At 42.3% G+C, this 27,410-nt stretch overlaps 1 protein-coding gene across 8 annotated transcripts in view; it reads right to left on the minus strand.

The window, feature by feature from the left end:
* LOC138676467 (putative leucine-rich repeat-containing protein DDB_G0290503) overlaps positions 1 to 27,410 on the minus strand; it is a 154,652-nt gene that overhangs the window by 13,065 nt on the left and 114,177 nt on the right. For all 8 annotated transcript variants that reach the window (XR_011320786.1, XM_069765791.1, XM_069765790.1 and 5 more), the window contains 2 exons: positions 13,771 to 13,873; positions 8,657 to 8,913 (listed from right to left, as the gene is read on the minus strand). Coding sequence is in view for 7 of the 8 variants with exons in the window: in XM_069765791.1 (XP_069621892.1) it covers positions 8,657 to 8,913; positions 13,771 to 13,873 (360 nt within the window). In the remaining variant the exon portion in view is untranslated. The remainder of the gene's footprint in view (positions 1 to 8,656; positions 8,914 to 13,770; positions 13,874 to 27,410) is intronic.

Genomic DNA, 27,410 nt, shown 5'->3' on the forward strand with positions numbered 1-27,410 from the left:
TTGCTAAATCTATTTCATCTCTACGTTTGTCTTTTCATCTTTACTCACAGTCATTATATGTGGGGGCTGCCTTTTCCTTTGGGGTATTTCTCTGAGGCAAGGTAGGCTTATTTTCTATCTTCAGGCTAGCTAGTTTCTCAGGCTGTGCCGAGTTGCATAGGGAGCGTTAGGCGCAATCCACGGCTGCCTCTAGTGTGGTTGGAGAGGATTAGGGATTGCGGTCAGCAGAGTTCCCACGTCTCAGAGCTTGTTCAATGTTTTTGGGTTATTGTCAGGTCACTATATGTGCTCTGACCTCTATGTCCATTGTGGTACTGAATTACCTTATCATAACAGTAGTGGAGGCCAAAAGTACTAATGATTCTCAATAGAGGGAAGAAAGAAGTTCTGAGACCATTTTTTTTTCTCTGCACTGTGTTTTGCCTTTTTTTTCCCCTAGACATTTGGGTGGTTCAGGACACAGGTGTAGCGATGGACATTAAAGGTCTGTCTTGATGTGTGCATCAGCTCACGGCAAGAGTACAAAATATTCAAGACTTTGTGGTTCAGAATTCTATGTTAGAACCAAGAATTCCTATTCCTGATTTGTTTTTTGGAGATAGAACTAAATTTCTGAGTTTCAAAAATAATTGTAAACTATTTCTAGCTTTGAAACCTCGCTCCTCTGGTGCCCCAGTTCAACAAGTTAGGATCATTATTTCTTTTTTACGTGGCGACCCTCAGGACTGGGCATTTTCTCTTGCGTCAGGAGATCCTGCATTAAGTAATATCGATGCGTTTTTCCTGGCTCTCGGATTGCTGTACGATGAACCTAATTCAGTGGATCAGGCAGAGAAAAATTTGCTGGCTCTGTGTCAGGGTCAGGATGAGATAGAGGTATATTGTCAGAAATTTAGAAAGCGGTCCGTACTCACTCAATGGAATGAAGGTGCGCTCGCAGCTATTTTCAGAAAGGGTCTCTCTGAAGCCCTTAAGGATGTCATGGTGGGATTTCCTATGCCTGCTGGTCTGAATGAGTCTATGTCTTTGGCCATTCAGATTGGCCGACGCTTGCGTGAGCGTAAATCTGTGCACCATTTGGCGGTATTACCTGAGCTTAAACCTGAGCCTATGCAGTGCGATAGGACTTTGACCAGAGTTGAACGGCAAGAACACAGACATCTGAATGGGCTGTGTTTCTACTGTGGTGATTCCACTCATGCTATCTCTGATTGTCCTAAGCGCACTAAGCGGTTCGCTAGGTCTGCCACCATTGGTACGGTACAGTCAAAATTTCTTCTGTCCGTTACCTTGATCTGCTCTTTGTCATCGTATTCTGTCATGGCATTTGTGGATTCAGGCGCTGCCCTGAATTTGATGGACTTGGAGTATGCTAGGCGTTGTGGGTTTTTCTTGGAGCCCTTGCAGTGTCCTATTCCATTGAGAGGAATTGATGCTACGCCTTTGGCCAAGAATAAGCCTCAGTACTGGACCCAGCTGACCATGTGCATGGCTCCTGCACATCAGGAGGTTATTCGCTTTCTGGTGTTGCATAATCTGCATGATGTGGTCGTGTTGGGGTTGCCATGGCTACAAGTCCATAATCCAGTATTAGATTGGAAATCCATGTCTGTGTCCAGCTGGGGTTGTCAGGGGGTACATAGTGATGTCCCATTTCTGACTATTTCGTCATCCACCCCTTCTGAGGTTCCAGAGTTCTTGTCTGATTACCGGGATGTATTTGATGAGCCCAAGTCCGATACCCTACCTCCGCATAGGGATTGTGATTATGCTATCGATTTGATTCCTGGTAGTAAATTCCCAAAAGGTCGACTGTTTAATTTATCTGTGCCTGAGCACGCCGCTATGTGGAGTTATGTGAAGGAGTCCTTGGAGAAGGGGCATATTCGCCCGTCATCGTCGCCATTAGGAGCAGGGTTCTTTTTTGTAGCCAAGAAGGATGGTTCGCTGAGACCTTGTATAGATTACCGCCTTCTAAATAAGATCACGGTTAAATTTCAGTACCCCTTGCCGTTGTTATCTGATTTGTTTGCTCGGATTAAGGGGGCTAGTTGGTTCATCAAGATAGATCTTCGTGGTGCGTATAATCTTGTGCGTATTAAGCGAGGCGATGAGTGGAAAACTGCATTTAATACGCCCGAGGGCCATTTTGAGTATCTAGTAATGCCATTCGGACTTGCCAATGCTCCATCAGTGTTTCAGTCCTTTATGCATGACATCTTCCGAGAGTACCTGGATAAATTCCTGATTGTGTACTTGGATGACATTTTGATCTTCTCGGATGATTGGGAGTCTCATGTGAAGCAGGTCAGAACGGTGTTTCAGGTCCTGCGTGCTAATTCTTTGTTTGTGAAGGGATCAAAGTGTCTCTTTGGTGTTCAGAAGATTTCATTTTTGGGGTTCATCTTTTCCCCTTCTACTATCGAGATGGACCCTGTTAAGGTCCAAGCCATCTATGATTGGACTCAGCCGACATCTCTGAAAAGTCTGCAAAAGTTCCTGGGCTTTGCTAATTTTTATCGTCGCTTCATCTGCAATTTTTCTAGTATTGCTAAACCATTGACCGATTTGACCAAGAAGGGTGCTGATGTGGTCAATTGGTCTTCTGCTGCTGTGGAAGCTTTTCAAGAGTTGAAGCGTCGTTTTTCTTCTGCCCCTGTGTTGTGTCAACCAGATGTTTCGCTTCCATTCCAGGTCGAGGTTGATGCTTCTGAGATTGGAGCAGGGGCTGTTTTGTCGCAGAGAAGTTCTGATTGCTCGGTGATGAAACCATGCGCCTTCTTTTCCAGGAAGTTTTCGCCTGCTGAGCGAAATTATGATGTGGGCAATCGAGAGTTGCTGGCCATGAAGTGGGCATTCGAGGAGTGGCGTCATTGGCTTGAAGGAGCTAAGCATCGCGTGGTGGTCTTGACTGATCATAAGAACTTGACTTATCTTGAGTCTGCCAAGCGGTTGAATCCTAGACAGGCTTGTTGGTCGCTGTTTTTTGCCCGTTTTGACTTTGTGATTTCATACCTTCCGGGCTCTAAAAATGTGAAGGCGGATGCTCTGTCTAGGAGTTTTGTGCCCGACTCTCCGGGTTTATCTGAGCCGGCGGGTATCCTCAAAGAGGGAGTAATTGTGTCTGCCATCTCCCCTGATTTGCGGCGGGTGCTGCAAAAATTTCAGGCTAATAAACCTGATCGTTGCCCAGCGGAGAAACTGTTTGTCCCTGATAGGTGGACGAATAAAGTTATCTCTGAGGTTCATTGTTCGGTGTTGGCTGGTCATCCTGGAATCTTTGGTACCAGAGAGTTAGTGGCTAGATCCTTTTGGTGGCCATCTCTGTCGCGGGATGTGCATTCTTTTGTGCAGTCCTGTGGGATTTGTGCTCGGGCTAAGCCCTGCTGTTCTCGTGCCAGTGGGTTGCTTTTGCCCTTGCCGGTCCAGAAGAGGCCTTGGACACATATCTCTATGGATTTTATTTCAGATCTTCCCGTCTCTCAAAAGATGTCAGTCATTTGGGTGGTCTGTGATCGCTTCTCTAAGATGGTCCATTTGGTACCCTTGTCCTCTGATTTGGTGCCATTGTTCTTCCAGCATGTGGTTCGTTTACATGGCATTCCAGAGAATATCGTTTCTGACAGAGGTTCCCAGTTTGTTTCGAGGTTTTGGCGAGCCTTTTGTGGTAGGATGGGCATTGACTTGTCTTTTTCCTCGGCTTTCCATCCTCAGACTAATGGCCAGACCGAACGAACCAATCAGACCTTGGAAACATATCTGAGATGCTTTGTTTCTGCTGATCAGGATTACTGGGTGTCCTTTTTGCCTTTGGCTGAGTTCGCCCTTTATAATCGGGCCAGCTCGGCTACCTTGGTTTCGCCGTTTTTCTGCAACTCTGGGTTCCATCCTCGTTTCTCTTCAGGGCAGGTTGAGTCTTCGGACTGTCCTGGTGTGGATACTGTGGTGGACAGGTTGCAGCAGATTTGGACTCATGTAGTGGACAATTTGACTTTGTCCCAGGAGAAGGCTCAACGTTTCGCTAATCGCAGACGCTGTGTGGGTCCCCGACTTCGTGTTGGGGATTTGGTTTGGTTATCTTCTCGTCATATTCCTATGAAAGTTTCCTCTCCTAAGTTTAAACCTCGTTTCATTGGTCCGTATAGGATTTCTGAGGTTCTTAATCCTGTGTCTTTTCGTCTGACCCTTCCAGATTCTTTTTCCTTACATAACGTATTCCATAGGTCATTGTTGCGGAGATACGTGGCACCTATGGTTCCATCTGTTGATCCTCCTGCCCCGGTTTTGGTGGAGGGGGAGTTGGAGTATATTGTGGAGAAGATTTTGGATTCTCGAGTTTCAAGACGGAAACTCCAGTATCTGGTTAAGTGGAAGGGTTATGCTCAGGAAGATAATTCCTGGGTCTTTGCCTCTGATGTCCATGCTCCCGATCTTGTTCGTGCCTTTCATATGGCTCATTCTGGTCGTCCTGGGGGCTCTGGTGAGGGTTCGGTGACCCCTCCTCAAGGGGAGGTACTGTTGTGAATTCTGTGGCAGAGCTCCCTCCTGTGGTCACAAGTGGTACTTCGGCTGATTCTCTCTGTGAGCTTCCGTTGGTGGAGGAAAGTGGTACTGCGGCTTCTGAGTTTCCTTCCTCAGGTGATGTGGTGAAGTCGTTAGATGCTGCTCTATTTAACTCCACCTAATGCTTTGATCCTGGCCTCCAGTCAATGTTCTAGTATTGGACCTGTTTCCTCCTGGATCGTTCCTGTGGCCTGCTGCTCTGCATAGCTAAGTTCCGCTTTGCTATTTTGTTTGCTGTTTTTTTCTGTCCAGCTTGTCTATTTGTTTTTTCCTGCTTGCTGGAAGCTCTGGGACGCAGAGGGTGTACCTCCGTGCCGTTAGTTCGGTACGGAGGGTCTTTTTGCCCCCTTTGCGTGGTTTTTGTAGGGTTTTGTGTTGACCGCAAAGTTACCTTTCCTATCCTCGCTCTGTTCAGAAAGTCGGGCCTCACTTTGCTAAATCTATTTCATCTCTACGTTTGTCTTTTCATCTTTACTCACAGTCATTATATGTGGGGGCTGCCTTTTCCTTTGGGGTATTTCTCTGAGGCAAGGTAGGCTTATTTTCTATCTTCAGGCTAGCTAGTTTCTCAGGCTGTGCCGAGTTGCATAGGGAGCGTTAGGCGCAATCCACGGCTGCCTCTAGTGTGGTTGGAGAGGATTAGGGATTGCGGTCAGCAGAGTTCCCACGTCTCAGAGCTCGTTCAATGTTTTTGGGTTATTGTCAGGTCACTGTATGTGCGCTGACCTCTATGTCCATTGTGGTACTGAATTACCTTATCATAACAGTTTGCTAACTGTGTAAGAAGGCTAATGAATGGTTAGAATACCCTTGAAAACCCTTGTGCAAGTATGTTAGCACAGCTGAAAACAGTTTGGCTGATTAGAGAACCTATAAACCTGACCTTCCTTTGATCTAGTTGAGAATCTGGAGCATTACTTTTTTTGGTTCCATTAAACTCTCAAAATGGCCAGAAAAAATGAACTTTCATGTGAAACTTGACAGTCTTTTCTTGTTCTTAGAAATGAAGGCTATTCTATGCGAGAAATTGCCAAGAAACTGAAGATTTCCTACAACGGGGTGTACTACTCCCTTCAGAGAAGAGCACAAACAGGCTTTAACCAGAGTAGAAAGAGAATTGGGAGGCCCCGCTTCATAACTGAGCAACAAGACAAGTATGACATCACTGGACACTTTAAAAGGAGGCTGGTGCTTGGTATCATTGTTTCTCTTCAGTTAACCATGGTTATCTCTAAAGAAACACATGCAGCCATCATTGTACTGCACAAAAATGGCCTAACAGGGAAGAGTATTGCAGCTACAAAGATTGCACCTCAGTCAACAATCTATCGCATCATCAAGAACTTCAAGGAGAGAGCTTCCATTGTTGTCAAAAAGGCTCCAGGGCTCCCAAGAAAGACCAGCAAGCGCCAGGACCGTATGTTAAAACTGTTTCAGCTGCGGGATCGGACTACCAGCAGTGCCCAGCTTGCTCAGGAATGGCAGCAGGCTGGTGTGAGTGCTTCTGCATGCACTGTGAGGCGGAGACTCTTTGAGCAAGGCCTGGTTTCAAGGAGGGCAGCAAAGAAGCCACTTCTCTCCAGAAAAAACATCAGGGACCGACTGATATTCTGCAAAAAGTACAGTGAGTGGACTGCTGAGGACTGGGGCAAAGTCATTTTCTCTGATGAATCCCCTTTTCGATTGTTTGGGACATCTGGAAAACAGCTTATTCGGAGAAGAAGAGGTGAGCGCTACCACCAGTCTTGTCTCATGCCAACTGTAAAGCATCCTGAAACCATTCATGTGTGGGGTTGCTTCTCAGCCAAGGGAATCGGCTCACTCACAGTCTTGCCCAAAAACACAGCCATGAATAAAGTATGGTACCAGAATGTCCTCCAAAAGCAACTTCTCCCAACCTTCCAAGAGCAGTTTGGCGCCCAACAATGCCTTTTCCAGCATGATGGAGCACCTTGCCATAAAGCAAAGGTGATAACTAAATGGCTCTTGGAACAAAACATAGAGATTTTGGGTCCATGGCCTGGAAACTCCCCAGATCTTAATCCCATTGAGAACTTGTGGTCAATCATCAAGAGACGGGTGGACAAACAAAAACCAACAAATTCTGGCAAAATGCAAGCATTGATTATGCAAGAATGGACTGCTATCAGTCAGGATTTGGTCCAGAAGTTGATTGAGAGCATGCCAGGGAGAATTGCAAAGGTCTTGAAGAAGAAGGGTCAACACTGCAAATATTGACTTGCGGCATTAACTCATTCTAACTGTCAATATAACCTATTGGAACTCATAATATGATTGCAATTATATTTCTGTATGAGATATAAACATCAGACAAACACTAATAAAAACCAGAGGGCAGCAGATCATGTGAAAATATAATTTTGGTGTCATTCTCAAAAATTTTGGCCATGACTGTATAGCAGGCTAATTTTAAATTGGTAATTTTGAATGGCCTGTGAATTATGTTGTAAATATCCAAATGACCTTTGGTAGAAAACAGGTTTCTCACTTCTGCAATAGCTGATCACATGCCATTTAACAACATGACCTCTATAGCTAATCAGTGGCCTGCACGCCTATTTGTATGGCACAAGACCAGTAAGGCCAGTAATTTATATTGGTATATGGATATTGTCTCCATCCTGGTATGTGCTGCTTCCATCCTGCGCCCTAATCTTGTCATGTGCTGCTACCATCTTGCTCCCCTATCCTGTCATGTGCAGCCCCATCCTGGGCCTTAATCTTGTCATGTGCTGCTACCATCTTGCGCCCCCATCCTGTCATGTGCAGCCCTCATCCTGCGCCCTCATCCTGTTTTGTGCGCCTCCATCTTGTCATGTGCTACTTTCTTCCTGAGCCCTCATCCTGTCATGTGGTGCTCCCATCCTGTGCCCCCATTCTATCATGTGGTGCTTCCATCCTGCATAAGATGCTCCATAGTATAATATGCCCCGTATGAAGCTGCGATTAAAAAAAAATGACATACTCACCTATGGTCGCTGGGCGCCGAGTGATGGGGGCCTGAACAGGTGGGGACACTGGTGCGCTAAGGGCTCAGGTGCTGGAGTTGCTGCTGGCTCAGGCCCCAGTCACTTGCTATATTTACCTGTCCCCGTTCCACCGCTGCGCGCCGCTCCATCTTCCGGGTCCTCTGGCTGTGACAGTGCACGCCCTCTGACTGAACAATCTTCATCATCGCACCCTCAGACCTGAACTTCACAGGCAGAGGATGGGGAAGATGCAGTGGCGCGCAGCGGTGGAACGGGGACAGGTGAATATTGCATACTCACCCTCCTGGCATGCTCCTCCATCGGAGATCGCGGTAAGCGTTCAGTGCTTAAGCATACAGCGATCTCCTGGGATGCGTCACTCTGTGGGGTCCAGACTGTGCAGGCGTTTGTGCTTGCGCAGTCTATAAAGTGGAGGGACGCTCCCAGCGTTATATTAAAGATACCCTGAAAAACCCATTTATAGTACAACAAAACTAAGAACTTTGTCAATCAAATATTAAATTATTATTTTTTTGACCGTAGAAGTCTATAACTGTTAGGAATCCAGGAAGATGGACTATTTATTTGTGAACATTCCTGAAATAGCTTGTACCTTCATACACTTTAACCCTAAACATCACCTGCCATTGAGTAAGAGCTGAATGCAGAAGAAGTTTCATGTGGTTATTAATAGTTTTAATTCACTTTTAGTATTTTTATTTATATTCCCATGTGTGGTGTTGTTAGGACAATACTTTCATTTTAAAAGGTGTCCTGCAAATTATATTACTGCACATTTTCTCATTTTTTTTTCTTTTTTTTTACCCCTATTTTTTTTGTTATGCTGAACATATTTGAAGCATGACCATTCAAGCTACTTTAGGGCTTTTTCTCTTCTGAAAATGGTCCTAAAAATGTTGATGTTGCCGGCAAGAGTGGGTGGTCCCATGAGCAAAAGAATGTGATTTGCATACTTCACGCCACATTCCAATTAGACATACTCAGCCTGACCTTAAAGAAGGCTTTGTAATTTCTTTTCGAAAGAGCAATTTATAATAAATGTCCCTGCTATGTTAATATTATGTAATTCAACAAGGCCTTACCTGAGTCCGTGTCCTTTATAGGTGGACGTTTACTTGAGACTTCTATACTCTGTTTGCCTTCAGTTTTATAAAAATATTGAGGTGTTGACCCCAATAAGGAGCTCACTGTTGCATTCACTGAAGTACTTGATTGTGTTGTAGCTCTTTTAGAGAAAGTTTCATTTTGTTTTGTTACTTGCGCTATTTTTTCAATCACGTTCCCGTTACGTTTACTGCAAAGTTTACTCAGCATACTGATGACATTCATGCATTGAGTCCTACAGGGAAATAAAACATATTTTTATTAAGGTGAATCAAAATGTCCCTAGAATTTAAAGGGAAGCTGTCACCACCATAGGCGTACCCTCTTTACCCTTTGTTAAAGCAAGCACGCGAAACGCGCGTCAGGGATCATGGGACGGCTGCTCCGGACTGATGATGGGTAAGTGTTTACCTTATTGCAGTAGTGTATGTGTGAGCAGCACATAGGCACACGGCATTACTTCATAGGATAGCTACTCAGTGATACTATTTGAGCTTGGTTTTTGAGCACCAGGATGTGACTGCCTATTCTTTCTGCTTTCCCAAGTCTCACTGTGGACCTGCAACCTTCCCTTAGGGTACCTGTCTGTTTCCTTCATTCCCCTACTTATTTTTGGAAATGTTTCATTTTTTCTGTACTTCATTTGCTAAATTAATAAAGGATATCTATTTATTTTATTATTTAGTGGTTTACTAGTTACTACTTTTCTTTTGTTGTTTATGATATTGTTGGAGTACTCCACTTTGGCAAAAATAGTACCATTTCAGGAGCGTTTAAACTGTATCATGCTCTCCGCCTTCATATATAGAACATGCTTTTTGATTATTGTATCAGAGTGTAACTGTATGTGCGTGCTGTGCATGCCAATGCAGTTACAGTAACCTAACTCTTGGTGGGCACCTCAGAGCGCAGGGCATGGAGTGACCACCCCCTCTGCCCCCCCAATATCTACACTACTGGTCATCACAATTGACCTATCTAAATTATTAACAATTTGGGAATACAGGTTATAGAATGCTGAAAACAGTCCTACCTGTATGTCTCATATCAGACGTCTTGTTGTTAAGTCATCGTTTATCACTTTATGTAAATGACCTCTTCCAGACTCTGGGGAGGCTGCTGCCTGGAAAATAACTCTGCCTCCTGAGATTTTACATAAAGGTGGAGTTACCAGTGTATTGGCCACTCTCTGCACTCCTAATCTCACTGAAGAGCTGTGCGTAATTATAAGCCCACGTTTACTTGTTCAGTATTTGATCAGTATTTTACATCAGTATTTGTAAGCCAAATTCAGAAGTGGAGCAATCAGAGGATAAGTATAAGCCTAAGTTTACACTTAGGTTTTGGCACAAAAACTGTGCAAAACATGATACCTGCATTTTTGGTCTGTATTTTAAAAATGTTTATGCTTATTTTCAGCTGAGTTTTACAATACTAGCAAAGCCTATAAGATTTCAGAAATCTCATTCACACACATTGTTTTTTAGTTATGAGTATTTTGTGCTTTGCATGTTTTTTTCCGCAATAGAGCATGCCACTTCTTTCAACGTTTTTTCAGCGTGGAGTTGAATGGGTGGTGAAAAAACGCTGAAAAATGCACCAAAGACGCAGGTATCATGTTTTGCTGCATTTTTTGCGCCAAAACCTGATTCTATGGAATAGGACTTTTTTTTCAATACTAAACTTTATCAGCATGCACAAGAGACAAATCTAGCATGCCAAAACTGCCACAAAAATGCATCAAAAAGTCCACAAAAAACGCAAGAAAAAACAAAGAAAACATGCTTTTTTTGTGCAACTTCTTTCCTACCAAGAGATCAGGTTATGCTGCAGAAAACAAAAATTTTGAAAAACCGCCTAGTGGTTTTCGCTTACACATACTGTTGTAAAATACTGACCAAATACTGAACGTGTGAATATGGCCTAACTGACACATCTGCAGGTTCCTCTCAGGGCTTCCATCTCTCAAGCAAACAGGGTTGCAATATTGTTGCCAGTGGCGTAACTTGAAATTCTTGGGCCCCGATCCGAAAGCTCCAACGGGGCCCCCATATATTTTAAAACTTTAATAGCAATAGTCTTTTTCTATAGGCCAAAGGGACTTTTAGGGCCCCTAGGCTCCAGGGCCTGGTTGCGATTGAAACCCCTGCACCTGTTGTAGTTACAGCCCTGATTGTTGCTATACAGCAGAGCTCAGAGAGAGAAGATTCAAAAGTATGCAGTCACACGGTGACTGTAGACTTTTCATTTTTGAGTGGACAACACCTTTAAGTAGATGGACTGGTTCTGATTACTTACCACATGACGAGAACCACTTTGTCATTTGCTTTTTTACACATATATACTATTGTTAAGGAACTCAACAGCAATATATTATTGATAAATACATTCCTAAAGTGCTTCGGTGGCGGTTTAAAAGCACTAGCGACCTGACAGGCTTGCTTGAAATGTAGAATGCTCCTTAAAATTCAGTCATAGAATTAGGTTATCCAGTCATGGTTTGGTATCACAGGATTGAAAACATAATAGTGGTATGCAAATAATGGAAAAATTAAACATTTCCTAAACATCTCAAATTTTTTCAGAAGTATAAGCGCCATGCACAGAAACAGATGCACTTACAAACCTCGGCATGGTTGTCTTAGGAAAGTTCTGCCATGCTGCATGCACTTGGGCAAGCAAATCATCAAGATCTTCTACTAGAAGTTCCCTTGGCCAATGTGGTCCCAGATGTGCTTGATGGGAGACAAGTCTGGAGACTCTGCAGTCTATAGTACCACATTTAAACCACACAATCTGGTCAGAGTAGCATGAGAAACATGTGGCCTGGTGTTGTGGAATTGAGAAACAGCTGCTGGGATGCATGTAAGGTCTTTTGTTGCTTGTGCTACTGTGAGTGGTCTACATGGTCTAAACCTGCTACCATAGCCTCCAGCAACTCCAGACATGTCTCCCATCTTATACATCTGGTATGTTATTGATCTGGAATGGCAGAGGGAGCTGCAAGCAGTGGACCTTGATGGTTTGTGAGTCCAAGTGCAGTCAGTGTAGCAGTACATTTTTTCAGACAACCATTAATAACTGATAACATTGCAAATGCATGCACTTGTGTGTGGCGCTGATGCTCTATACTTCAGCATGTTTTGAAACTGTTGTTTCAATTTTTTCATCTGCATGTCATTAATATGTCTGTAAATCCTGTGAAGTTCACAACTTTTGCTTCTTGATCTTGCAATTTGAATTTTGAACAGTGTATATACAACCCCTGGCAAAAATTATGGAATCACTGACCTTGGAGGATGTTCATTAAGTTGTTTAATTTTGTAGAAAAAAAGCAGATCACAGACATGGCACAAAACTAAAGTCATTGCAAATGACACATTTCTAGCTTTAAGAATCACTAAAAGAAATCAAGAACACAAAATGTCAGTAATGGTTACTTTTTTAACCAAGCATAGGAAAAAAAAAATTATGGAATCACTCCATTCTGAGGAAAAAATTATGGAATCACCCTGTAAATTTTCATAAAAAAATAACACCTGCATCAAATTAGATCTGCTCATTAGTCTGCATCTAAAAATGAGCGATCACACCTTGGAGAACTGTTGCACCAAGTGGACTGACATGAATCATGGCTCCAATACGAGAGATGTCAATTGAAACAAAGGAGAGGATTATCATACTCTTAAAAGAGGGTAAATCATCACGCAATGTTGCAAAAGATGTTGGTTGTTCACAGTAAACTGTATCTAAAATCTGGACCAAATACAAACAACATGGGAAGGTTGTTAAAGGCAAACATACTGGTAGACCAAGAATGACATCAAAGCGTCAAGACCGGAAGCTTAAAACATTATGTCTCCAAAACAGGAAATACACAACAAAACAATAAGGAATGAATGGGTGGAAACTGGAGTCAACATCTGTGACCAAACTGTAAGAAACTGCCTAAAGGAAATGAGATTTACATACAGAAAAACTGAACGAAAGCCATCATTAACACCTAAACAGAAAAAAACAAGGTTACAATGGGATAAGGAAAAGCAATCATGGACTGTGGATGACGGGATGAAAGTCATATTCAGTGATGAATCACGAATCTGCATTGGGCAAGGTGATGATGCTGAAACCTTTGTTTGGTGCCGTTCCAATGAGATTTATAAAGATGACTGCCTGAAGAGAACATGCAAATTTCCACAGTCATTAATGATATGGGGCTGCATGTCAGGTAAAGGCACTGGGGAGATGGCTGTCATTACATCTTCAATAAATGCACAAGTTTATGTTGATATTTTGGACACTTTTCTTATCCCAACAAAGGATGTTTGGAGATAATGAAATCATTTTTCAAGATGATAATGCATCCTGCCATAGAGCAAAAACTGTGAAAACATTCCTTGAATAAAGACACATAAGGCCAATCTCATGGTCTGCAAACAGCCTGGATCTCAATCCAATTGAAAATCTTTGGTGGAAGTTGAAGAAAATGGTTCATGACAAGGTTCCAACCTGCAAAGCTGATCTGGAAACAGCAATCAGAGAAAGTTGGAGCCAGATTGATAAAGAGACTGTTTGACACTCATTAAGTCCATGCCTCAGCGACTGCAAGCCAGAGGTGGTGCAACCAAATACTAGTGATGTGTTGGAGTGTTTTTTTGTTTGTTTTTCATGATTCCATAATTTTTTCCCTATGCTTGTTATAAAAAGTAACCATTACTGACTACCACATTTTTTCTTTTAGTGTTTCTTAAAGCCAGAAAGTTGTCATTTGAAATGACTTTAGTTTTGTGCTATATCTGTGATCTGTTTTTTTCTACAAAATTAAACAACTGAATGAACATCCTCCAAGGCCGGTGATTCCATAATTTTTGCCAGGGGTTGTAGAATGTATGTTAGAGCATTCAGCAACTCTTGGGTGATTTTCTACAAATATGAGTGAGTTCTAATTTAAAAAAAATCTTTGTCTAACTCCTCTATACAAATGACAGTCTATGCTTATTTTTAATGTATATCTGTACTTGGTGACTATATTATGCTGTTGATGCCATTGATGAGAGCATTATCATTATTTAGGAATGATATTATAACTTACGACTGAGTAGAAAATTTTTCCAAAAGTCTTGATTGATTGTTTTCAAACTGCTCCAGTACAGACCGAAGGTACTCAAAACGTTGCTTCAAACTTTCATATTCAGCTGGGGTGATAGAAAAAGAAGCATTACAAATATAATTTTTGAGAAAGCAAGATTATATATTTAACACTTTTCCTGATATATTCAGATTTCAGATGTTGTTTAGATGTCTTAAATAAGCTAAAGAATATTGTAAATACTGAGGAGAAGGGACAATATCCATCAATTTCAACCAAGGAGTGGGGTGGGAAAAGATAAAGGGAATGGGGAATATGTACAATACATGAACCAGTCCACCCCAAAAGAGCACATTTTTCCCTTTTGATTTCAATTGTTGATCCATTGGCCCAAACATTCAGAAAAAACTTTACACATTATCAAAATTATTTATGTCACTTTCTTTTAACCCTTTCCAACAATCAGTAATAATACGTCCATGCGTCCTGGTACTTAATGACGCAGGATAGATTATTACGTCCTCGCGATCGTGCGCGCACCCAGGCTGTGTGTGCTCAATCGCCGGTGGGTGTCAGCTCATTCTGACAGCTGACAACCGGCACTAAGTGCCAAGAGCGGTCCCGCATCGATCCAGGCACTTTAGCACCCTAAATACTGCAATTGAACATGATTTGAAGACACAAAAGAGAATAGTAAAACCAAAAACACTCAGTTTGAAAAAATGTTGCAGTAATCCGCAAGTGCTAGTAAAAGATGTAAAAAACAGGGTATTTGGTTGATACGTTTTTTGCAAAAAATGTATACTAAGCTGCTCTACCAATCTTCACGGTATACCCTTATCAGAGCAGTCCTAACTAATGTATGCAATCCCTATCTGATGTATTTAAAAACCTGATCATCTGTATATAACCTGTGTGAACAGGGTTCAGAGAGGAAAAATCCATGTGTGCATACAGGGTAGAACAGCTTTTGTGCAGATAGCCCAAGAGGAGTGGTGGAACTCCCCAGTCTTGTAGACACAAGAGAACAATTATGGAAACAGGAACACATGGGCTACTTGCACAGTGAACAAGTCTGTATGATCATGTTCACACACCACCAAGAAACCTGAAGACACAAACTATTCTCTTTTGTGTCTTCAGGTTTCTTGGTGGTGTGTGAACATGATCATACAGACTTGTTCACTGTGCAAGTAGCCCATGTGTTCCTGTTTCCATAATTGAACATGATTGCAGCATTCCATGAGCAGGCTGAGGGATGATAGTGCCTCAGGCCTTGGATTGGAGACCCCGCGGCGTGACGCGGGGTACTGATCATTGCCATGGTGACCCAAAGTCATCATGATGACATTCGAGTCACCAGAGCTAGAGAAGTTGCTAGATCATGCACATAGTATGATCAGCAACTTTATCTGTCAATGCAGAGCTGAGAGTTTGCATGGCATATGGATGGATGCTGTTACATCCCCATGCTATACAAGCGAACAACCTGCAAAAAATGATAGTCCCATAGTTGGACAAAGTAAAAAAGTTAAAACTTTTTTTTAATTATTGTAATATATATATATATATATATACTAGCTGAAGAGCCCGGCACTGCCCGGGCATAGTAACTAACTGTGGTTAGTTATAACAAGTTATAATGATTATCCTCCATCCCTTAGTCCTTTGCCCATATACCCATCATACACATCCTCCATCCCATAGTCCCATGCCCATATACCCTTCATACACATCCTCCATCCCATAGTCCTGTGCCCAAATACCCATCATACACATCCTCCATCCCATAGTCCCATGCCCATATACCCATCACACATCCTCCATCCCATAGTTCCGTGCCCATATACCCATCATACACTTCCTCCATTCCATAGTCCCATGCCCATATACCTATCCTCCATCCCATAGTCCCATGCCCATATATCCATCATACACATCCTCCATCCCATTGTCCCATGCCCATATACCTATCACACATCCTCCATCCCATAGTCCCATGCCCATATACCAATCACACATCCTCCATTCCATAGTCCCATGCCCATATACCTATCCTCCATCCCATAGTCCCATGCCCATATATCCATCATACACATCCTCCATCCCATTGTCCCATGCCCATATACCTATCACACATCCTCCATCCCATAGTCCCATGCCCATATACCAATCACACATCCTCCATCCCATAGTTCCGTGTCCATATACCCATCATACACATCCTCCATTTCATAGTCCCGTGCCCATATACCCATCATACATATCCTCCATCCCATAGTTCCGCGCCCATATACCCATTATGACATCATCTTTGCCATGGCAACCATTCTGACATCACCATTGCCATGGCAACTTATTATGACATCATCGTCACCATGGCAACCATTATGACATAACAGTCACCATTACAACCTATTATGACATCATCACCATAGCAACCATTATGACATAACCGTTACCATTGCAGCCTATTATGACATCATCATCACCATGGCAACCATTATGACATCTTCACCATGGCAACCTTTATGACATCATCGTTGATACACACACATACACTCATATATATATATATACATACATACATATATATACTGTATATATATAAATATATTGTACCCATGAATAAATATTTGTATGAAAAAAATAAAAAAATAAACCGACAGATCTCGAAGGGCACACTGCGCATGCGCCCACCATTTTCTTTTGGAAAAAGACGGTGGCCCGGGGGACTGCAGGAAGGAAAAAGAAAAAGGAAAATAAATAAACATGGTACCGCTGAAAGCGTCATGTTCCACAAAAACAAGCCACAATACAGGTCCATCAGCGGAAAAATAAAGTTTTAGCTTTTAAATTTTTTTTTCTATAAAATAGTTTTTATTGTGTAAAATTGCCAAAATATAAAAAATATATAAAGGCATTGCTGTAATAGTACTGACCCAAAGAATAAAGCTGCCTTATCAAGTTACCACACGCAGAGTGATATAAACTCCCCACATAAAAAAAAATCCTGAATTGCTGGTTTTGCACCGACCTGAATAATAAAGTTGTCTAACAGAGGCCGGATGGAGTCTAGAACAACTCTGCTGCCTCATTACAGTGAATGCAACCATCGGGGCTTTCATCTGAATCACGTCACTCAAAGATGTAGATGGAAGTAAGTGCTCAGAGTAGAGTGGCGGATAAATGTGATCCCGAACGTTATGTAAAATGTTCCCAAAAAAGTTTCAACTCAATCCACAATATAGTCCTCATTGTTAATGGAAATATAGGGGGCTTTCACTTTAATGGTAGTAAAAAGGCTCTGAAAAAGCAAAATGGCTCCTCACTCTCCAAAAAAATTCATCAAATTCTCAACTCCCAAATCCAAATACCCCCTCCCTTCTGAGCCCCACAGTGCACCTAAACAAGATATAGTGTCAACATGTTTGGCATTTCTGAAGTAGTATTCCCCCACACAAGGGGTATCAGTGTACTCAGGAGAAATTTCATAACGAATTGTATGTTACAATTTCTCCAGTCACCCTTATGAAAATGCTAAATTTGGGGCCAAAATAACATTTTTGTGGAGATTTTTTTTTCACAGCTCAACGTTAAAACATCTGTAAAGCACCTGTGGGTTCAAGGTGCTCACCACACATCTAAATACATTCCTTGAGAGGTCTGGTTTCCAAAATGGGGTCACTTGTGGGGGATTTCCACTGTTTAGGCACATTAGAGGCTCTCCAAATGAGACGTGACATCCGCTAATGTTTCCAGGAAATTTTACGTTCAAAAAGTCAAATGGCGCTCCTTCCCTTCTGAGCCCTCCCGTGTACCCAAACAGTAGTTTTCCCCCTCTTATGGGATATCGGCATACTCAGGAGAAAATGCACTACAAATTATGTGGCACAATTTCTCCTGTTACCTCTATGAGAATGCAACATTTGGGGCTAAAATCATATTTGTGGGGAAATTGTGATTTTTTTTATTTTCATGGCTCAATGTTGTAAACTTTTGTGAAGCACCTGAGGGTTCAATATGCTCACCCCACATCTAGATCAGTTCCTTGAGGGGTCTAATTTCCAAAATCGTGTAACTTGTGGGGGATTTTCACTGTTTAGAAACATCATAAGCTCTCCAATTGCAACATGGCATCCGCCAATTGTTCCAGCATATTTTGCATTCAAAAAGTCAAATGGTGCTCTTTCCCTTCCAAGCTCTGCCGTACACCCAAACAGTGTTTTTTTTCTTTCATGTGGGGAATTGTTATGTTCAGGAGAAATTGTGCAACGCATTTTGGGGTGCATTTTTTCCCGTTACCTTTGTTAAAATAAAAAAAACTACACCTGAAGTAAAAAATGTTGTTAAAAAAAAGTTAAATGTTCTTTTTTTTCCACATTCCAAAAATCCATGTGAAGCACTTGAAGGGTTAATAAACTTCTTGAATGTGGTTTTGAGAACCTTGAGGGGTGCAGCTTTAAAAATTGTGTCACTTTGGTTTTTTTTCTGTCATATAGACCCCTCAAAGTGACTTCAAATGTGATGTGGTCCCAAAAAAAAATGGTTTTGTAAATTTTGTTGGAAAAGTAAAAAATTGCTTGTCAGCTTTTAACCCTTATAACTTCATAGCAAAAACAATGTTAGTTCCAAAATTGTGCGGATTTACAGTGGTCATGTAGGAAATGTTATTTATTAACTATTTTGTGTGACATATCTGTAAATTAAGGGCATGAAAATTCAAAGTTTGAAAATTGCAACATTTTCTAAATTTTCACCAAATATCCTTTTTTTCACAATTAAACGCCATAAAGTCACATCGAAGAATTTTTACCACTATTATGAAGTACAATATATCACAAAAAACTATCACAGAATCACCGGGATCAGTTGAAGCGTTCCAGAGTTATAACCACATAAAGTGACAGTGGTGAATTGTAAAAATTGGCCTGGTCATTAAAGGGAACCTGTCACCCCCAAAATCGACGGTGAGCTAAGCCCACTGGCATCAGGGGCTTATCTACAGCATTCCGGAATGCTGTAGATAAGATCCCGATGTATTCTGAAAGATGAGAAAAAGAGGTTATATTATACTCACCTGGGTGGTCGGTCCGATCCGATGGGCGTCGCGGTCCGGTCCGGGGCCTCCCATCTTCATATGATGACGTCCTCTTCTGGTCTTCACGCTGTGGTTCCAGCGCAGGCGTACTTTGTCTGCCCTGTTGAGGGCAGAGCAAAGTACTGCAGTGCGCAGGTGCCGGGGAAGGTCAGAGAGGCCCGGGGCCTGCGCACTGCAGTATTTTGCTCTGCCCTCAACAGGGCAGACAATGTACACCTGCGCCGGAGCTGCAGCGTGAAGACAAGAAGAGGATGTCATCTGATGAAGATAGTAGACGCCGGACCGGACCGCGACAGCCATCGGAGCGGATCGGGACTGGGACCGCCCCTGGGTGAGTATAATATAACCTCTTTTTCTCATATTTTAGGATACATCGTGGGTTTATCTACAGCATTCCAGAATGCTGTAGATACACCCCTGATGCTGTTGGGCTTAGCTCACCCCCTATTTTGGGGGTGACAGGTTCCCTCTAACGTGCAAACAACCTTCGGGGGTATAGGGGTTAAAGAAGCTATGAAGACACAGCATCGATCTGGATACTGGTGTGGTTGTGAATTATTCTTAATTATACCTGAAATACTGTTCCTTTATTCAGTAGGTCAAGGGAGATGATACATTGTTTCATGTAAGACTGTCCGTCGACACTTGTTTGTTAAAGGGAACCTGTCACCAGAAAATACACTATAACCTGCAGAAGATAATCTGTAGGTTAACGGTGGTATTATGCTGGCCAGCACCTGCACATAGCCTAACGTGGTGATAAAATTAAATGTATTCTCACCAGCAGCATTCCAACAGGGGGATGCCGATGTTGGTTCAGTCATGGCTCTGAGAATACAGAGCAGCAGCTGTAACTGCTCCCCTGGCCCTGACTTACAGCCAGTTCAAATCCAGAGGGAGTATCATTCCGGGACAGGGGCATGGTTACAGCAGCAGCTCTGTATTCTCAGAGCTGAGACTGAACAAGCACCACCGTCACTCCCGTGACTAAAACTGTGCTCCCGACCCTGACTGACATTGGCTCTACATTGGGGCCGGCTGTCAATTAGGGCTGGGTCACGGTTTCAGTCACAGTAGCGGTGCCGATTTGAGTTAATTCACCACTCTGACTATGCAGGGTAGCGACTGTAACCGCGCCCCTGACCATGACTGATGCTGGCTCCGCATTGAAGCTGACTGTGAATCATGAACAGGGTCGCAGTTACAGCTGCTGCTCTGTACAGTGGGTACGGAAAGTATTCAGACCCCTTTAAATTTTTCACTCTTTGTTTCATTGTAGCCATTTGGTAAATTCAAAAAAGTTAATTTTTTATCATTAATGTACACTATGCACTCCATCTTGACTGAAAAAACAAATATAGTAATTTTTGCACATTTGTTAAAAAAGAAAAACTGAAATTTCACATGGTCATAAGTATGAGTTATTCAGACCCTTTGCTCAGTATTGAGTAGAAGCACCCTTTTGAGCTAGTACAGCCATGAGTCTTCTTGGGAATGATGCAACAAGTTTTTCACACTTGGATTTGGGGATCCTCTGCCATTCTTCCTTGCAGATCCTCTTCCATTCCGTCAGGTTGGGTGGAGAACATTGGTTGACAGCCATTGTCAGGTCTCTCCAGAGATGCTCAATTAAGGCAGGACCGGCAGTAGTTAACAATCTCTCTATTACAACCAAGCCAGTAGAACCTCTGAAGGACCTGCTCTTGAGTTTTGTCTACTTCCAGATGCCCACACAAGACATGAGAATGGGTCAGACGCTCAAGAGGAAGGCTGGAAGGCTGACAGCACTCTCTAAAGTGTGGACGCCAATTCAGACTCCAAGGAACCCACCTGACAAAGCAACAACATCAAATAGAAAAAGAACAACATCCAGTCCCAGGTGATCAAATCCAAAGAAATAGTATTTTTTCCACCATCAAAATACAACATTTCGACCTACAACAGGTCTTTGTCAAGTATACAAAAAACAAAGTGGGCTGGCTTAGATATTGTGAAGACCAAGTTTGCATCAATCACCACAGAAGCCAAACCCACTCATATTAAATACATTATTTATGCCAACATTCATGTAGAGTGGATATATCCTAATTGTGAATAACATAAACAACATCTTAAAGATTATAAGGATAAAAAATAAATCATCAGTATAACGCCACCAGGCTTAGACATGGTGCCAGAAGATGGATTTGTACACATACCTGTTCTCTAATACCGCCATGTAGAAGTTAGCATAAGTGTGTGCCATGATAGGTCATATTACTGACATCCCTAGCTAAGATTTTGGTATGGAGGTGTCTTTTTTATCTTTCTAATCTTTAAGATGTTGTTTATGTTATTCACATTTGGGATATATCCACTCTACATGAATGTTGGCATAAATAATGTATTCAATATGAATGTTGATAAAAAGACACCTCTATACCATACTGCATGCATTGTTTACATAGGTTTGCAAAAGGTGATCAGCCAATCAATAATGGAATTCATATAGTCATGGATAGCAGGTTCCAATCACCTATGGGTAGATCATAAATATGCAATCAGCACCTTCAGTAGGCCCAATAGTGAACAAGCAAAGAAAAGTGTGCCAAAATCTTAGATAGGGATGTCAGTAATATGACCTATCATGGCACCCACTTATGTTAACTTCTACATGGCGGTATTAGAGAACAGGTATGTGTACAAATCCATCTTCTGGCACCATGTTTGAGCCTGGTGGCATTATATTGATGATTTCTTTTTTTATCCTTATAATCTTTATGATGTTGTTTATGTCATTCACAATTAGGATATATGCACTATACATGAATATTTGTTTAACTAATCTATTTAATATGAGTAGGCTTGGCTTCTGTGGTGATTATTGCAAACTTGGTCTCCACACTAAATATGCCAGCACTGCAAATGTTGTATTTTGATGGCAGAATAAATACTATTTCTTTGGATTTCATCACCTGGGACTGGACTCTGTTCTTTTCTATTTGATGAGAATGGGTCAGGTCTAGTGCCCTATGCCTATAGGGACTCGGTACTAAGAAATGCTCTATGACTTCCTCTTTCAGTTTAGTAACCCAGTATAGCAGCTCCTCATTTAAATCGAAATGTTGAAGCCTGGTGTCGGCCCCTGGCTCTTGAATGACTCCATTTATCACAATCACATTGTCAAATGCACCTTTTAAAGTAAGATCCTGCATTTGAGTAGTCCCAAAATTCTCCCCAGAACCCCCAATTTAAAAACCTCAGCCTCATTGGTCACCGTCTTGTCCTCATCACGAGCAAGGACACACACATGACAGCGATGGGATTTATCATGGTTGAACATGCTCCTGTCTGAGTCATTTGGCACCCCCGTCCTCCTCCTTAAGTCCCAGAAAAAGCTAAAGCCCCGCCCTATTATCACCAGGTGAAGCAGGTCCTTAACCACTCTGACCTCATGAGACTAAGCACCACAGTTCATTTTTATAGTAACTTTGGCAATGGGACACAGTGGATGCCCTTGTGTTTTTCGGGAATCAAGCTGGAGGGGGGTGTGGCCGTTACCAGGGTCACCAAACTCCCCAAGCCCAAGAGTCCCATCACCAGTCCGCCATTCATTGTTATTGGCCATGCCTGCTGCCCCTCACTGGACTGATAGTCCACACTCAGATGATATATGAGTGGTGGCTCTACTACCTCTCTTTGGATAATTGGGCTTCTTCTGGGTACCCAAGTAAGGGGATGAAACACCGCTTCCTTAGGGAACTCTTGACCATCTGGTACCTTTCCACTAGGCCAACCAGATCTTCTGCATTTCATGGGTCCCCCCTGGCAACCCAGGTCTGCACTGGCCTTGAAAGGGAGTGGATAAACCTGCTCATTATGACCCACTCTACCATCTGGGCTGGGGTGGATAACTCCAGCTCCAACCACTTCTGTACCAGATGTAGCAGATCGCATATTTGGGAGCAAGGGAGTTTATCACCGCAATATGCCCAGTGGTGGACCCTTTGAGCTGGGACAGACATAGTCGTGCTAGTACCTCACTTTTTAGTTTGGCATATTCCCAGGCATCTTGAAAGGCCAAGTCATAATAAGCCTTCTGGGGCTTGCCAGTTACATATGATACCAGCACCTCTGCCTACTGCTCTGGCAGCAACTTATATGGAATCACTCAATTCTGAGGAAAAAATTATGGAATAATGAAAAACAAACAAACAAAAAAACACTCCAAAACATCACTAGTATTTTGTTGCACCACCTCTGGCTTTTAAAACAGCTTGCAGTCTCTGAGGCATGGTCTTAATGAGTGTCAAACAGTACTCTTCATCAATCTGGCTCCAACTTTCTCTGATTGCTGTTGCCAGATCAGCTTTGCAGGTTGGAGCTTTGTCATGGACCATTTTCTTCAACTTTCACCAAAGATTTTCAATTGGATTGAGATCTGAACTATTTGCAGGCCATGACATTGACTATATGTGTCTTTTTTCAAGGAATGCTTTCACAGTTTTTGCTCTATGGCAGGATGCATTATCATCTTGAAAAATGATTTCATCATCCCCAAACATCCTTTCAATTGATGGGATAAGAAAAGTGTCCACAATATCAACAGAAACTTGTGCATTTATTGAAGATGTAATGACAGCCATCTGCCCAGTGCTTTTACCTGACATGCAGCCCCATATCATCAATGACTGTGGAAATTTGCATGTTCTCTTCAGGCAGTCATCTTTATAAATCTCATTGGAACGGCATCAAACAAAAGTTCCAGCATCATCGCCTTGCCCAATGCAGATTTTGCGATTCATCACTGAATATGACTTTCATCCAGTCATCCACAGTCCATGATTGCTTTTCCTTAACCCATTGTAACCTTGTTTTTTTCTGTTTAGGTGTTTATGATGGCTCTCGTTTAGCTTTTCTGTATGTAAATCCCATTTCCTTTAGGCGGTTTCTTACAGTTCGGTCACAGACGTTGACTCCAGTTTCCACCCATTCGTTCCTCATTTGTTTTGTTGTGCATTTCCTGTTTTGGAGACATATTGCTTTAAGTTTCTTATGTTGTCGCTTTGATGTCTTCCTTGGTCTACCAGTATGTTTGTCTTTAACAACCTTCCCATGTTCTTTGTATTTGGTCCAGATTTTAGACACAGCTGACTGTGAACAACCAACATCTTTTGAAACATTGCATGATGATTTACCCTCTTTTAAGAGTTTAATAATCTTCTCCTTTATTTCAATTGACAGCTCTCGTGTTGGAGCCATGATTCATGTCAGTCCACTTGGTGCAACAGCTCTTCAAGGTGTGATCACTCCTTTTTAGATGCAGGATAACGAGCAGATCTAATTTGATGCAGGTGTTATTTTTGGGTATAAAAATTTACAGGGTGATTCCATAATTTTTTCCTCAGAATTGAGTGATTAAACAACTGAATAAACATCCTCCAAGGCCGGTGATTCCATAATTTTTGCCAGGGGTTCTATGTGTCGTCACCTAGTCTTGGGGAAAGGAGCTTTCGGCCTCCCATAAATAGCCTCTGTGATAAGTTCCATCTGCCTTATAAGTATCTCCTGTTGCTGTCACTGCTGCTGCTGTTGGAACTTGTGCATCAACAGTTTGTCTCTTGCTGTGCCAGCTGTTGCTGCTGTTGATGCTGCTGTTGCTGTTGGACCAGGTGTTAGGTGAGCTTCTCTATGCTGTCTGACTTCGATCCTGACTTATGGCCACCTTCATCCAGGACGTGGTTTGTCCACAGCCGCCACACATGTTTCCTGTTGAAATGGCCCGCATTTCTAACACCAACTGTGGTGGATCAGCTCACTCAGCTGCACATGGCGGTGGACACAGGTACAATGTTTCTTTAAATATTCCTTTGATTTATTATATACTTGCAGCATAAACCAGAGCGAAGTTAAAATAAACATGGACCTTAGGGCAAACCAGGAAAACAAAACAAAATGGTTCGGTTTAAAACAAACACTTCTCTGGAGTTGCTGGCTCCAGACACACCAAACACCAAATTAATTTACCTGCTAAACCCCACCTTGGGGAGAAGGTTTGGTGAACAGTCTCCCACTCATTTTTCAGCTGTTCACTAAAAAGTCTATCCTCTAAAATGGTCGATTAACCCCTCTCAGCACTTAGTATGCTGGAGCAAACTTCTTGTTTTCAGATCACTGAAGCCAATAGCCTCAGTGAAACGTATCTCCCTTCCAGTACTTTGTCAGTGTACTTTGTCACATATCCCCCCCCCCCTATGCCCAAAGCAGGAGGTTTTGGCATCTTCAATCACCAAACAGGGAACTATAGACAGAGCATCTGCATTATTGTGTATCTTCAAGGGCCTGTGCTCCACATGAAAATTAAAGTTCTAGAGCACTAGAAACCACCTAGTCACACAAGCATTCTTCCCCTTCCTTTTCCTCATCCACCTCAGGGGTGCATGATCTGATACTAGTCTGATCTTCAGGTAAAACAGGTAGAACCTCAGCAAGCCAATTGCCCATTTGATTGCCAAGTAGTCTTTCTCTGTAATGGTGTAGTTATTTTCACAATAGGAAAGTTTCCTATTCAGGTATAGGATTGGATGTTGTTCCCATCTATTTCCAGTGACTTTGTCACAGTAGGTACATATAGGTATGTATGTAGGTATGTATACATATGTATATAAGGATGCACCTTTAATTAAAAAGTGCTATGTATGTAAATTTATGTTTATGTCCACCGATTGAACTAAGGATGATGTCAATAACAGGATAATACAGGAAAAGCTAAATGCAAATATCTCATTACATACCATATATTCAGAGAGAGATTAACACAGAAATCCAGGCTAGAGATGAGCGAACTTGTTCAGAAAATGTTCGAGAAATCTGAAATTAGCTCATTCGGATTTTGTTCGGATTCCCGAGCATTTTCCCTCAAAGTCAAAAAAATTCAGGCATAGTTCGTTGGTTTTTCCACTATTGCTTTTGTTAGTACTATGGCTAGGAAAATGTTGCTGTATGTTGAGCAGAGGGGACGGGTTTTATGAGGGGAGGGGTTGTGTATAGGTCAAAGAAACAGAGGATTGTAATTTTTTTTAATCAACTTAATCTGTGTACTTTCTTGCAGTTAATCAGGGCGCAGAAGCGATCCACAATGTCCAGACACAGGGACTGCGGTCATTGGCTGCTGAAGTCACATGTCCCTCTTTATCTAAAAAGTGGACATGTTTTACTCGTGCCTTTTTCTAAGCGTAACAGCTTAGTGAAGCCTCTCCTGCTGCTGCAATTTGTCATATAGTTAGATAAAATCCTGTCATGTGTGAAATGGGCTATCCATCTTCTAACTAGTTTATGATAGTAGTGTTGTGCAGGCAGGAGTCCACATTTCCTTCTCAAAATCATTTGGGCTAATACTGTGTTGCAGTCAGGCCTGAGGAAGTCAAATTTGCTAATCACAATTGTTAGGGCTAATATTGGGGTGCAGGCACCAGGCCCCATTCCTTAATCCAAATCGATTGGGTTAATACAGTGTTGCAGTCAGAACTCAGGAGATCACTTTTACTAATCAAAATTGTTTGGGCTAATATAGGGGTGCAGGTAGGAGTCCACATTTCCTAATCAAAATACTTTGGGCTAAAATTGGTGTGCAGGCACCAGACCCCATGTCCTAATCCAAATCCCTTTGGCTAATACTGTGTTGCAGTCAGAACTGAAGAGGTCACATTTGCTGTTCAAAACTGTTAGGGCTATTATTGGGGTGTAGGCACCAGACCCCATTTCCTAATCCAAATTGTTTGGGCTAATACTGTGCTGCAGTCAGGACTTAGGAGGTCACATTTACTAAAAAAAAATCATTTGGACTAATATTGGGGTGCTGGTAGAAGTCCACATTACCTAATCAAAATTGTTTGGGTTAATACTTTGGTGCAGTCACCATACCTCATTTCATAATCTAAATTTGTTGGGATAATTTTCTGGTGAAGGCACCAGGCCTCATTTCATAATATAAATCCTTTGTGCTAATAATGTGCTACAGGCATCAGGCCTCATTTTATAATCCAAACTGTTTGGGTTAATACTGTTGCAGTCAGGACTCAGGAGGACACATTTACTAATCAAAATTGTTTGTGCTAATATTGGAGTCTAAACAGGGGTCCACATTTCCTATTCCAAATCGTTTGGGCTAATACTGTGTTGCAGTCAGGACTGAGGATGTCACAATTGCAACTCGCACATCTGTGGTTCCCCACAGTCATATAATGAGAAGAAAAATGATGCAGCACTCACCCTTGTGCTTCTTCCAAGTGTGCTCTTTATTCAGCAAAACATACTATACATAGTATGAACCGGCATACGCAGTGATCTATGAGGGAGCGGGAGTGAGGAGAGACCGGACGACGGCCGTTTCGCGCTACGGCGCTTCATGGACCCGTAGAAGCGCCGTAGCGCGAAACGGCCGTCATCCGGTCTCTCCTCACTCCCGCTCCCTCACAGATCACTGCATATGCCGGTTCATACTATGTATAGTATGTTTTGCTGAATAAAAAGCACACTTGGAAGAAGCGCAAGGGTGAGTGCT

The sequence above is a fragment of the Ranitomeya imitator genome, chromosome 4 (genome assembly GCF_032444005.1).
Source record: "Ranitomeya imitator isolate aRanImi1 chromosome 4, aRanImi1.pri, whole genome shotgun sequence".
Classification (NCBI taxonomy): Eukaryota; Metazoa; Chordata; class Amphibia; order Anura; family Dendrobatidae; genus Ranitomeya; species Ranitomeya imitator.